The sequence below is a fragment of the Nannobrachium achirus genome (assembly GCF_963921795.1).
Source record: "Nannobrachium achirus genome assembly, chromosome: 5".
Classification (NCBI taxonomy): Eukaryota; Metazoa; Chordata; class Actinopteri; order Myctophiformes; family Myctophidae; genus Nannobrachium; species Nannobrachium achirus.
Genome location: NC_137814.1, coordinates 36,630,008 through 36,644,585, shown reverse-complemented (window position 1 = coordinate 36,644,585; position 14,578 = coordinate 36,630,008). Strand labels below are relative to the sequence as shown.

At 40.1% G+C, this 14,578-nt stretch overlaps 1 protein-coding gene across 1 annotated transcript in view; it reads right to left on the bottom strand.

Annotated features, from left to right (window-relative positions):
• Positions 1 to 3,171: 3,171 nt before the first annotated feature.
• asic1c (acid-sensing (proton-gated) ion channel 1c) overlaps positions 3,172 to 14,578 on the bottom strand; it is a gene marked incomplete at both ends in the record, with an annotated part of 111,748 nt that continues 100,341 nt past the window's right edge. Inside the window, 5 exons of the mRNA XM_080726469.1 lie at positions 3,172 to 3,250; positions 4,584 to 4,636; positions 7,152 to 7,223; positions 7,673 to 7,752; positions 9,643 to 9,734. Of these exons, the coding sequence (XP_080582595.1) occupies positions 3,172 to 3,250; positions 4,584 to 4,636; positions 7,152 to 7,223; positions 7,673 to 7,752; positions 9,643 to 9,734 (376 nt within the window). The remainder of the gene's footprint in view (positions 3,251 to 4,583; positions 4,637 to 7,151; positions 7,224 to 7,672; positions 7,753 to 9,642; positions 9,735 to 14,578) is intronic.

The following is a 14,578-nucleotide window of genomic DNA, read 5'->3' as shown; positions in this document are numbered from 1 at the left end:
AACTGTAATTATGTATCGAATGAATAAAATAAAAGCCCATGAACATATTGCATTTCTTATCATTAATTGTATACCATCCCTTTATTGCTCAATCCCAAGCATGGTTTGAGAAGATCTTTATAAATGTTTAATACATTGTACCTCAGGGTGTGGAGCGCAGCCACTTTGTTTCATCTGGCTTTAAAGTACAGACAATACAACGTAAATAACACTGTTAGTAATACATAGAGTCCAGAGATACTTGAAATATACTGATCATGCAGAAGAAAATGGGTGATGTGCAATATTGTAAGAACAAAATAACTTCATTGGCTGCCAGATACTATACTAATATTGTCATCTACTTGTCTCTCTCTCTCTCGCTATATATGTACAGTATATATATATATATAACAGTTCAATATTTAATGTTGCTATTTCAGATACCCATGTGCTTTGATTGAAAGTAAGGCAGAAGGAGCAGGGGAGGTAATATAACTATAGTGAATCAGCTGATTCGTTAAGTCTTGTGAAAAAGCAATTGTTACGCTCATAAAACATGACGGTCAAAATGATGGTAATGCAACATCATCAGTCAAATGATGGTAATACAACATCATCAATAGCATCACTGTGTAAAATGAACTGGCATCGTTCTAATTTGCAGCTGTTCAAGCTAGAGCTAATTCAGCAGCTGCATAAGCAATAAGCAATGAATTGAAAAACGGAATTCCAAATCAGTGTATATCTGAATCAAGGTAGTTATTGCTCAAAAGACACCAGAAATTCTTCATTTTACCATACACCCCTGAAAAGTAAACACACTTCCTTTTGGATATTGGCCCTCAGTGAGGTTTGGCTCCACTTGGAGTATGTTCTTATTCCTGATAAAGCTGCAACATATTGCACACGACACACACTACTATATGCACTGTGTGTACAAACAATGACAGCCAGTTATTGGCTTTGGAGTGATGGCTAACCTCCAAGACTTTGTGCTTCACATGAACAGTCATCTAATATAATACAGACAGAACAGTAATAAAGCTACAGTGTTAAGGACACAGTCTGATTAGTATCATACTTCACATATCAAAAAAGAAATCTCTGTATTGTCAAAATGAGCTCTTTTAGTTAGCCTTAAGGATACAGTATACTTCTCGAGTCGACACTTTGCGCAGTTGAAACTATGTCCGGTTTGTCGAGTGATTAAGTATAAATTAGCCTTAAGCTGTAACTCCACAGTACATCACTGTAGTTTCATGGAATCTTGAATGACACAATGCATGGACGGTGATGAACATTATGAGGAAGTCGAGATAATAAGAAAAGTTATGTACATGAACACGATGGTTATATATATAGTTTATTATATTTGATCATTTTTACATCACAAATGGTGTTATTTGTGGCGTATTACATGTACTGGAATAACAATAGGTTATAATGATGCCATTGTACAATGCATTTCTGTTATAAATTAACCAGACTGAATTGGGGTGAGGAAGGTGGGGGTGTTTTGAGGCAGTTCTCCTGTATCTGTACTCTAATTTATGCTTCAGCGACAAAGTGTCATACCATGTATCGCTTGACAAAAACATATTTTCAACAGAAAACTGTGTCACTGCATCACTTTTTAAAGTTGCAAGTACTTTTGTCGCAAAAGCATAGATTGGAATTAACAAATTCTACTCAGTGTTCCATCATGTACATTACTATGAAAGCTGGAAGACACTTGTGGTCCAATCAGATATAAACACATTCAATGGCTATACTTGGACTTGTTCAAATTCAAGTGCATTGTTAATATTCTCTCCCTTTCCACATTCAATGTCCAAGTGCCTTCTGGTGCACAATCAGAGATGAGCAAATATGTTTTTGTATATAATTATGTATGTATATCTGACAAATGTCTCCACACAGAGCAATATAGAATGTCTTCATAGCGAGTATTTACAAATATCTGTCAAGTTTAGGAATGTCACCAACAAACTTCTTTTACTTCACTAATGTTCAATAGAGAATAGATTACTATCACAGGAGATTGTGCTGATGGACACTGTTAAGCCATCGGTAGTAAATGATCATGGAAAAATCTGTGGTTCTGCGATATCAACGAATGCAAAAGAAAGCCTGACTGTTTCTGTTTTAACGAACCCACTCATTACACATAAAAAGGGGCTGACTCCTGAAGCAGGCTAAATGCTTTTCTTTTTTTGTGACCGTCCGTATGCCTCACATAACAACAAAATCCCCAAAACAGGGGAACATCTGTAGGCTAACTTGAATCATCAGCTGTATAAATATATAAAGATACAATCACCGAATTTGCCTCACAGCATTCCCTTTGAACAATAGCGTTCAAAAACTGGCCATGGAGTAAATGCTATAACATCCAATGAAACACTCCAGCTATCCAAAGGGAAATCAAAACAAGAAATCTTCACTCTTACATCGGTTCCGTCCACTGACCTTCCAATAATGTAAGCCAGGGCATATTCCAGATGCTTTAGTGACGAGATACATTCTTCTAACCCATGAGACATTTAAGAGCCTCACAGTAGCAAAGGCAGCAATGAAAAACTGTAGTCTTTCCCGATATCAAGTATTTTGACACAGACCAGCCTAGGCACGAGTATGAGCGTGTCTTCTGTCTCATTATCATCTTGTCACAGTTGAGCATGTCATGGGGGTTGGTAGTCACTACCGTCACTCACCATGGCACTATTTAGATACCTTGAGACTTTCCCATTTAAACTGATCATAGACTATAGTGCTATGTAGACTAATCCATGGCTATTCTCTTTGATTGATATACAGAAAAGAAATCTACAATTGATCTATGTACTGTAACTTATTTCACCACAGATTAGAATACCCTTTTTCTTTTACACTTTCACTTGAATGACTCAAAAATACTTGAGAAAACTAAGAATCCACAGCATGAGACACAAATGAATTTAAGTCAATGCCTTAACATGGCAGTTAAACCTGAGTTCTGTTTTGGAAGTGGTCATTTTCTTTATGATAGTATTCTATTTCTATTCAGGCATTGATAAAGTCTACTAAATGTTTGAGTACACACTCACCCTTTTCTGTAATACATAAATTATTTCACAGTTTGCTGTCAATCCCACACCCGCCCACCCGCCCCTACTTTATGTCGTCAACAAGCAAATTCCTCAAAGTTGCCTAGAGTCGGGTGACGAGGTAACATGTTCGGCGTGAATCCGAGACTGTCCGAGTGACTCCGGAGGGTGTCACAGGTGCTCTGCAAAACAAGGGAAGGGAAGGAGGGAAGACGTGTTCAACCATATTAAGGGAGGGGTGATGAGGGGGATGTTGGTGAAGGAAAGACATGAATCACAGATAAAAAATAGAGAGGGCAGAACAATCATAAATGGATATGGAAAGATTGATCAAATTCAGCCGGGAACAAAGGTGTCAAGACAAGATAGGCAAAGAATGAAGAAGAAACAATTCAAAATATGATTGTTGAGCATGGTAAACAGACAAGACGCAAGTTCAGAACATATCATTGGAGACAATGAATGACATAGAAATGTGTGTGATACCGATGGGCAAATGTTATGGAGATGATTATGATGGATTTGGAGGTTAAGAAGAGGGCAGCAACGTCAGATGAGTTTCACAGGTAGAGGTAAAGAGTGCAAAGAAAATGGAGAAAAGATAGTGTAAGATGAACAGCAGGAGGGAGAAGGAAGGAAAGAAAACAGCACATTTTAGTCCTGATTTTTATATTAGTATGTTTAAGTCTGTATAGGTACAGACATTATAACATCCACATGTCTGCATACCCTATCTGTGCAAAGGTGGTTGTTCAGTTGAAAAACATATTTTTGCCCTATTTGTGGAGATAAGAGACCTACGGTCGCTTATCTCCCGATTAGGGAGTCTTACTGGTATTGCTGATACAGTATGTGGATAAAAAAGCGATGCTACCATATCGTATGTATAGTCACATTGGTGTAATGTTTATTCCAGCAGACAAAGAACCATTTAGTTGACTTTGTAAACTCATTGCATGCAGTCCTGTGATAACATCACAAAGTAATGCATCTAGTGATGTTATTGGGCACAGCCTCTAATGCAGTCCCTCTAAAATGGACCTTTGTGCTGCGGGAAAACAAATACAATGTGTTTAAGATCACCACTTAAAATAAAATGTGTGTTTATTTGTTTTCACAGAGGAATACTGCAATTTATCCTAAAGGAAAGAAAGCATCATTATTCAATGAAAAGATGGAAGCAAGTTTTGTGTAGTGCTGCTGCCAAGAGTCAAAAGTTATGTTCTTGGAGAATCCAACCAACACACTTCTGTTGTTAAGCCAAGAAACACACTGAACTAACCTAGCCTGACGTTGTGGCAATCATTCAATTCAAAAAAATAATTCCACTGCATCCGGCTATGAGTCATATAAAGCACCCAATGTTTTGTGGAGAAGGCAAACTACGAAAAACCCAACCCAATCAGCTTCAACCCCATGTGACCATAGAGGAATGATGTATGAAATGATGTCTAGAATGTCTGAAAAAGAGGGACAGCATGGTAGGGAGGATCTATTAGCAATGGGGTTTGCTACCTGGGGGCATGATTAGGCGTGACACCAGGGCTGGTTGGGTTCTCTGGAAACTCCTGGAATAGACATGATGAAAAGAAAGATGGGTGAGGGTGACTGAAATGAAAATAAACACAATGCAATGCTATAGGGCTGCAACTATCCATTATTTTCTTAGCAATTATTCTATTGATTACTTTAACTATTAATCAAATAACCGAGAAGCATGTTTTTTTTTTTATATAATAATTTGTTTTAGTTTTTAACACAAAAAAAGTTTTTTTTATAATAATCTGCTAAATTGATTACTCTGACTAACACTTAAGTCCTATTTCATAATCTTTTGTACAACAGTGTCGCACAAATATTAGTCCATCTACAAGATCATAATACGACTACGAGTGAGCTTGTAGATCTGCCATTTTTGCTATTTTAAACACAAATTGAAAGAAAAAAAGCTAGATTTGAAGTCGATTACTAATTAAATCGATTAGTTTGAATAACTGTTGAATCTCTACAATGCTACATAACTAGAGGAAAAAAAGAAAAAAATATATATATAGGTCAGGGCACTTAAAAAAAATAATGTAGGATCTGTGAGAGCACTGTTAGACAATGCTTTTCAGATTACTGTCATCCAGAAACGTTGACAATCAGTGATGACTGATAGAATGAAAGTCAAACTCGCATAGTGTTAAGCAAGCATGAATGACTTCATTGCTGGGGTTGTTTAGATGTGAATGTCTCAGCAGAAATACGATTAAACCTATATGATAGCAAAGCCTAAGAGGCACAGACGATGATTCACTAATATGCAGATGATAATATGGTATGAATGATGAAGGATACTGTACATAATCACACTACATTAACTCCTTGTCCCTTGTAAAAGCATAGAAAACAATATTCTAAACACCCGACTTCTCAGAGAATAGTTTTGCTACTATGGCTGTTCTTAACTTCCTTACCAATTTAGTTTCTTCCATGAAATGAAATGCAAAACCGTATAATTACTGAATCACTAGTAAATAAAGAAATCCAATTAGTGTGTGCGTTTAGATTTACATATTCACTCATATGAGGCTGAACTTATTTCAATCTTTTCTTCCACACCAGCTGCTGAACCAAATTCTGAAAACTGAAGCAACCACATGCAACTACACAAATACTCATGCAGAGACAAAACCCATGGCCTTTTCGGTAACTTCAAGCAAAGTAAAAGATTTTAGGGTGTCCAATGCAACACATGGAATACTTTAACACTTTATTGTTATAGATGAAAAAACATGGGTTTGTCTGACACATAAGGGAGTGTCACTCACAATTTGATTTGTTTGGTTTAGTAGGCCAGCAACAAAATAATAATACATATATTTAAGGTAAAAAGAAAAAAAGAAAATGCCTGCACTCACAAATTTAAGTTTCAATTTTTTAAATGCACAGTAGCAGCAAAATCAAATACTGTCTCACAACAGCGCTTGTACATCCTACGTTAGCTATGACTGAAAGAGTTCACATATTTCATAATCTTTGGAAGTGGACAGAATCAGGAATACTGGTTTAATGATGGGGCTGGTTTAAGTGGTCATTACCAACAATTGGTAATTCCTGGACAGCTTCCCATGGACAGCTGTAATAACAACTGTAATATGGCAAAGAGTTGTGTTTTTCATATACATCTGGAAATGGAATCAAGGCCAGAGTTAAAATATGTAGTTAACATAATTGTTTATCTATTCAAATGCTCATGTGTGTGTGTTTTATTGTGGGGCGGAAACAAAGGGGGAATCAATTTCACATTCTCTGAACATAGACGTGGAATCATAATGAAAAGTCCTGAGGGATCAAGCTTTTAATCCTAATGGTCTGTTAGACTGAGGTTTCAAGGCACTCAGGCAGTAAATTCCCCTGAAATAGGATGAGCACAGGGGTCTGCTTAGCCTTAACCACATTAACCCTGGCCTCCCTAGTGTGGACAAATTAAATACATAAATAAGTGGATTCACAACATGTCAAATGTTTTCAATTATTATTATTATTAACAATTTCAAAAGTCTGCTCTGCAAGATCTCAATGTTTGTAGAGCGGCTATTTTTGCTATTTATCAAACAACAAAGTATATAAGGCATAAGTGGTTAAGGAGACACTTGGATGCATGTTTACAAGCATGGTTTCCAAGTCTTGGTTGAAGAGATGCTAAGCTGGTACGTAGGTTAAGTATCCACTAGTATAGTTTGGAAAGTTAAACACTTTCCAAACTATTGTGGCTTGTTGTTATCATATGGAAAATATAACAACCAGGGGTTTGCTTACATGTATGTGGATATTATTACATTACAAATATTGATTTGTATGAGTAATTGTGTAATGTGGCAGGTTACTGACGATAAATGAATGAATTTTGCCATCTCAAAATACGGGTCCTCTTTGCTCTGGGGGATGAAAAGTAATACAGCACTGCAGCGCTGATGCATATTTGTTTACTTAATTTCAAAGGCTTTACTTTAAAATTCACTGTGAGAGCAAACACTTTTCTTTTTTTGTGTGTGTATTCTTTTGTTTCAATAATGCAATGCATTGAGACAAAATTACCAGATTGTCGCTCTGACAACGCCGTGGCCGTTTCTTGCGCAAGAAGTAACCCAAAACCTTATCCTTAAACACCTAAATACAAAGACATTAGATTAGCACCACAGACAAATATGGTATCCGCTGTTCATGATTCAAGTGTGAGCAATACACTTACATATCCTCACTGTCGGGCAGAAACCTCTTATCTCCAAGTTTCATATTAGATTTTTTTCCCGCAAAGTAAAGTCCTGCTTCATCATACAAGGCCGTCGCACAAAAGTAGTGAAAACAGCAGATCTACAAGCACACAACGCCTCGCGGTGCGAGGCATTGTGTGATTGTAGATTGGCTGTTTTCACAAATTTTGTCTGTTTTCACTAAATTAAATCATTTTTAAAATGATAAATGCAAAACGAACGGTTTTGGACATACAAGGTTTTCACCCGACAACAACGATATCTTATCCATATCGAGGGAGAAATGTAATCTAATTGGATATATTAGTGTTTAATAAAAGGGCTCCAAATTTACCAACACTTTACCTCGTATAGATAGTCAAATATTTCCAGTATTGTTAGAACACTGGCTCCAATAAACAGCCCCATCTGACCTCCAATGTCACCTAGCCGAAGACAGATGGACAAATATGGACAAGTCATTTAAAGGACCACTTCACCCAGTTTAAAACCCATCTTCGTAGGATTGGTCCTCTCTAAAGCTAATCACAAGATGTTCTGTCTGATGTTCTGGCTGTGGACATTTCAGCTCAGGTATAAGCAGGTTTGATGTATTTATTTATTATTAACATTTCAAAATAAATAAAAAATACATATATTATTCTTTATTAATGCAAGAACAATGGCATCTATTTCAGCATGCTAACTTTCCAGGAAGAGGAATGGGTAGACAGCTAGGTTTCTGAACTGTCCATAGATAGCCCACCAATGAGACGCAGAGGGAGTAGACTAGACATTAATGGTGCCATCTTTTAATAAGCATTAGTGAGGACCAATTATACTAAGATAATATTGAAAATGGGTGAAGTGCTCCTTTAACAGTGATGAATTAAATCGTTCCATGCAGACAACTTTCTCACCAGCTAAACAACACATTGCCACGGTATGAAATCACCATAATGCATTATGTTTAGGTTTCACAGCTTCAGATGGATGGACACAAAGAGAGCTGACAGTACAGGTAATAACAGTACGGCAGTGGTTCTCAAACCATGTGCAGAGGCACTCAGGTGTGCCTTGAAACGAGTCCAGGTGTGCCTTGGGGTTTTGTGTCAACAACTCATTATTATTGCAATATAAACTATACAACAATACAAAAAACATAGGTGAATATTTTCATTTCATTTTATTAGGAGGCCAAGCACAAAAAGCGCAGGCACCCTATAATATCTATATATTATATAGTAACGCATTTTGAAGTTCTGGCATACCCGACTTGCTTAAGAAACTTCACAGAATGGTAATGGGCAAGAAAAAAATCTTACTCCCATTGGCCAAATGGGGGCGCTATAGCAATCAATTGAAAATGCAAATTTGAACAGGCATAACTCAGTCCCTGACCTGCTACAACCATGACACTTCATTACAAACGTGCATTCATAGCTTCATGGAGGCTTCTTTTTTAATGTACCAGGAGTTTAAATACTGGTATTTTGTGTTGAACCTTTTGTGCAGATTGCTCAAAAGTCCTTGGAGGAATAGGGATTTAAGTGCTATTCATAAAACTCATAATGTTAGAAAATCATAAGAAGCTTAGTTTATAAGCTCTTGAGGCCTCATCTGCCTAATGGGGAAAACATTGTGTAAAACATTGTGTGTATTTTTGACAAACGGGGCACGAGCTATGCCTATTCACACCTTGTGTTTTCAATCGATGGGCACAAAAGGTTTGAAAACCACTGCAGTACAATTTATGAATCTTTGAAACCGGGGCGGAGCTTCAGGGAGGACTGGAGGCTGCCCCAGCCACACTAACCATTATTTGGTTTATTTATGTTGGGCAAACCCATCACATGTAATACTGTGTTTGAAAGCTGATAGTACATTGTCACTTGTGAATTTTAAGACATTACGACCATACCTTCAAGTACTGAATGCAATTTTGACTTGTGAGAAAAATGTAATAAGGCTCGTAAGTGTTTGTTGTAAAGCAATGCAACATCAAGCTGTGATGGGGTATTATTTAGCACCATAATGCAACTGCATAGCGCTTTTCTGAACCTGGCTTGTCCACCACGCACTGGGACTGTATAATACAGCATGGTGCGCCGTCATGCACTCTGCCCCCCGGCCGATCGATCATGCACCTGGCCCGGCTTTGATCTTTTTCCGCCACTGAAAAGCAACAGTAGGCCTAATGCTTAATTCTTACTCCATCGCACAATGGTGTTGCTTGCCGTCAAGAATAGATTCTCAAATTAACAACCAAGATGTAGCGGCAAGCGGCACCGTCATACTACGGAGTATAAATTAAGCTCATGCAGCGTGAATCTCACCAAGGAGCCCTGCAATTTCATAGGCCTTCTTCTGCTCAATCTTCTCATAATTCAGTGCTTCAAAGAAGATGTCCAAAACCAATAAATTTTCTCTGGAGAGAAGACAGACAGCAGGTGTGTTACTTCTGATGATATAACATAATGCCAAATGACACCATAAACATTCCCTGCACAGCTAAATCCAGAGTGGTCATTAACTGTCATTTAAGCACAACCTTATGTCTCTATTTTGGGCATGTCACTCATTATAGCCTATGCCAAGTCTTTTCTTTTTATTGTAATAATTTTCACTTTCAAAATAGTGAAACTAGCCAATCTACAAGCTCAAAACGCATCGCTTCACGAGGCCTTGTGAGTTTGTAAATCGGCTACGTTTTACTATTTGTGGTACAACGTGCATGTATTTAAGTATAAACAGCTTTTAACTCATTTAATGTTAAATGAACCCTCTGGATGTAGGTCTATATTGTCTTTCATTTTTGTTACATTGAAGGTGAACGATGGAGACCAAAGTCATGCTACTGTATGGTCAGGGTACTAAAGTATCGTTCGATTTTCAATAGGAATTCAATTTTAAAAAATCATTTTTCTCTCAATTTTCTAATTTTCCAGCTCCCCATAAAATCAAATATTGGTTCATTTTTCCAATTTTCTAGCTTGCAAAAAAATCAGGAAAATGCTTCAATTTTGCTTCAATTTTTTAAATGTGTGATTCGTCTTTGTCATTATTTGATTTGGAACCGACAAAGGAAAAACATCTTTAAAAAAGGTATTTTTCATTTTTTACCACATTACGAATATCAAAAAATTGACCAATTTTTTAAATTTTCTAGCTTGCAAAAAAATCAGGAAAATGCTTCAATTTTTTAAATGTGTGATTCATATTTGTCATTATTTGATTTGGAACCGACAAAGGAAAAACATCTTTAAAAAAGGTATTTTTCATTTTTTTACCACATTACGAATATCAAAAAATGGACCAATTTTTCCAATTTTCTAGCTTGCAAAAACATCAGGAAAATGCTTAAATTTTTTAAATGTGTGATTCGTCTTTGTCATTATTTGATTTGGAACCGACAAAGGAAAAACATCTTGAAAAAGGTATTTCTTAATTTCTTACCCCATTACAACAATCAAAAAATGGGCCCATTTTTCCAATTTTCTAGCCCACAAAAAAATCAGGAAAATGCTTAAAATTTGCTCAATTTTTTGAATGTGTGATTCATATTTTGGCATTATTTGATTTGGAACCGACAAACAAAAAATAGGCCCATTATTCAATTTTCAAGTCCAGGAAAGAAATCGTCATCATGAATGTCACGTGACCACGTGTCAAGTCACATGGTACACAACTTCAAAATAAAAGCTGTAGGCTAGTCTAACATCCAAGTAATAGGATCAACATGCAGGCAGGCAGGGGGTCCATGAGGGGTTTACAAGGGGGTCCATGGCTGGTTCCCAAAGTGTGGTTTGCGGACCCCCAGGGTTTCTATGGCTGGTTCACAACAGCCTGGTACACGTACAGCCATGGCTGGTTCCCAAAGTGTAGTTCGGGGACCTCTTGAGGTCCATGACGGATTTCCAAGGGGGTCCATGGCTGGTTAGCAATAAATGTGGTTCGGGGACCTCTGGGGGTCCCTGAGGGGTTTCCAAAGGGGTCCATGGCTGGTTAGCAATAAGTGTAATTGCGACCGTAGGTCGCTACTTACTATCACAGCCTGCACAAACTGTCCGTCTGTCTGTCTGTCTGTCTGTCTGTCCCTTTGTCTGTCACACCTCACACGTCACACTATTGCCCTGCTCATATCTCCGCAACCGTTGGACCCCCGACCTCCAGGGACCCCCAGGTCCCTGGGGGACCCCCAGATGTAAAAAATGACCAAATATGCAAAAATGACCAAATGACCACCCCAACGGGGCTGCTCACGGGGAATTCCCGGGGACCACCGACTCCTGCTGCTCCAGAACGGATGCCAAAGTGGTGGCGCCCCCAGTGGAGGACCCCCTCCACTGCAGCTCACATAAAATGCCGTAACTCGGGCTAGGAGCGTCCGGGAGAGCCGGGGCCGGTACCTATTCGTCCGCCAAGGCAACGCGGAGACCCCACCCCTCATTTCTCACATGGCCCTCTTCTAGCGCCACCATGAGGCCGATTCTTGCTAAACACATTTTTGGACACTGCTCCTACAGATTTTGCCCTAAAATCACGCACATCGGTACACAGTATGTCTACACATTGCCCACACAACTAGGAACCAATGGCAGTTACAGCCCTCTTTGTGTATACATGTGACCTACGGTCGCTTATCTCCCGATTAGGGAGTCTTACTGGTAGTGTAATAGGTGAAATAGTGTAATAGTGCATTACTTGTAATATTGAAATAGCATAAATGTTATTGCGACCGTTATGTCGCAGTTACTATCAAAACCTCGACCAGCTGTGAGTCCGTCCGTCCGTCCGTCCGTCCGTCCGTCCGTCCGTCCGTCCGTCCGTCCGTCCGTCCGTCCGTCCGTCCGTCCGTCCGTCCGTCCGTCCGTCAGTCAGTCAGTCTGTCTGTCTGTCTGTCACACGTCACACTTTTGCCCTGCTCATATCTCCGCAACCGTTGCCCAGATCCATGCCAAATTTTGCACACATACTCCTTGCCTGCCAAACCACAACCTCCACCCATCAATTCACACATGACCCTCTTCTAGCGCCACCATGAGGCCGATTCTTGCAAAACAAATTTTTGGACACAGCTCCTAAATTTTTTGTCCTAAAATCACGCAAATCGGTACACAGTATGTCTACACTCGTGTCATCAACATGGATCTGTCCCATATAGCGCCACCTTCAGGCCGATTTTTGAAAACACATTTTTGGACACTGCCCTAAAATCACCCTATTAGGGAGTCTTACTGGTAGTGTAATAGCGCAATAAGGGTAATAGTGTAATATTGTAATAAGTGTAATAATATAATAGTGTCATTGCGACCGTCAGGTTGCAGTTACTATCAAAACCTCCACCAGCTGTCAGTCTGTCAGTCAGTCTGTCAGTCAGACTTTCAGTCACACTTTTTCCCTTCTCATAGTGATTTTGGCTGCCAAACCACTACCCCCATTTCTCCCTCTTCTAGCGCCACCATGAGGCCGCTTCTTGCAAAACACATTTTTGGACACTGCTCCTACAAATTTTGCCCTAAAATCACGCAAAGCGGTACACAGTATGTCTACACTGGGTTGACACTGTCCAAGATAGCGCCACCATCAGGGCGATTTTTCAAAGACATTTTTGGACTCTGCTTTTACAGATTTTGCCGTAAAATCACGCAAAGCGTAAAATCACAGCAAAGCGTGATTTTAGGATGCCCTGATGGTGGCGCTATCTCGGACAGATCCATGCTGATGACATGAGTGTAGACATAATGTGTACCGCTTTACGTGATTTTAGGGCAGAATTTGTAGGAGCAGTGTCCAAAAAAGTATGTGTTTTGCAAGAAGCGGCCTCATGGTGGCGCTAGAAGAGGGAGAAATGGGGTAGTGGTTTGGCAGCCAAAACCACTATGAGAAGGGCAAAAGTGTGACTGAAAGTCTGACTGACAGACTGACTGACAGACTGACAGCTGGTGGAGGTTTTGATAAGAATGCACTATTACACTATTTCACCTATTACACTACCAGTAAGACTCCCTAATCGGGAGATAAGCGACCGTTGGTCGCTTATCTCCACAAAAAGGCCAAAAGTTTGTTTTACCAAAATCGTCCTGATGGTGGCGCTGGATGGGACAGATGCGTTTTGATTACATGACTGTAGAGATACTGTGCGATTTGTGTGATTTTAGGGCAAAATCTGTAGGAGCAGTGTCCAAAAATGTGTTTAAAAAAATCGGCCTGAAGGTGGCGCTAAATGGGACAGATCCATGTTGATGAGATGAGTGTAGACATACTGTGTAGCGATTTGCGTGATTTTAGGGCAAAGATTGTAGGAGCAGTGTCCAAAAATGTGTTTTAAAAAATCGGCCTGAAGGTGGCGCTATATGGGACAGATCCAAGTTGATGACATGAGTGTAGACATACTGTGTACCGATTTGTGTGATTTTAGGGCAAAAATTTTAGGAGCAGTGTTTTGCAGAATCGGCCTCATGGTGGCGCTAGAAGAGGGCCATATGAGAAATGAGAGGTGGGGTCTCCGCGCTGCCGAGGCGGACGAATAGGTACCGGCCCCGGCTCTCCCGGTCGCTCCTAGCCCGAGTTAAGGCATTTTATGTGAGCTGCAGTGGAGGGGGTCCTCCACTGGGGGCGCCACCACTTTTGCATCCGTTCTGGAGCACCAGGAGTCGGTGGTCCCCGGGAATTCCCCGTGAGCAGCCCCTTTGGGGTGGTCTTTTTTGCACATTTGGTCATTTTTTACACCTGGGGGTCCCCCAGGGACCTGGGGGTCCCTGGAGCTCCGGGGGTCCTTCGAGGTTGTAGTTTGGCAGGCAAGGAGTTTGTATGGAAATTTTGGCATGGATCGGGGCAACGGTGGCGGAGATATGAGTAGGGGGAAAGTGTGACGTGTGACGAGTGACGTGACGGAGGGAAGGACAGGCTGACGGCTGGTGGAGGTTTGGATAGTAGAGAGTGTAAAAGTAACTGCGACCTACTACGGTCGCAATTAAACACACTTATTGCTAACCAGCCATGGACCCCCTTGGAAACCCCTCAGGGACCCCCAGAGGTCCCCGAACCACACTTTGAGAACCAGCCATGGACCCCCTTGGAAATCCGTCATGGACCTCCAGAGGTCCCCGAACCACACTTTGGGAACCAGCCATGGCTGTACGTGTACCAGGCTGTTGTGAACCAGCCATAGAAACCCTGGGGGTCCCCAAACCACACTTTGGGAACCAGCCATGGACCCCCTTGTAAACCCCTCATGGACCCCCTGCCTGCCTGCATGTTGATCCTATT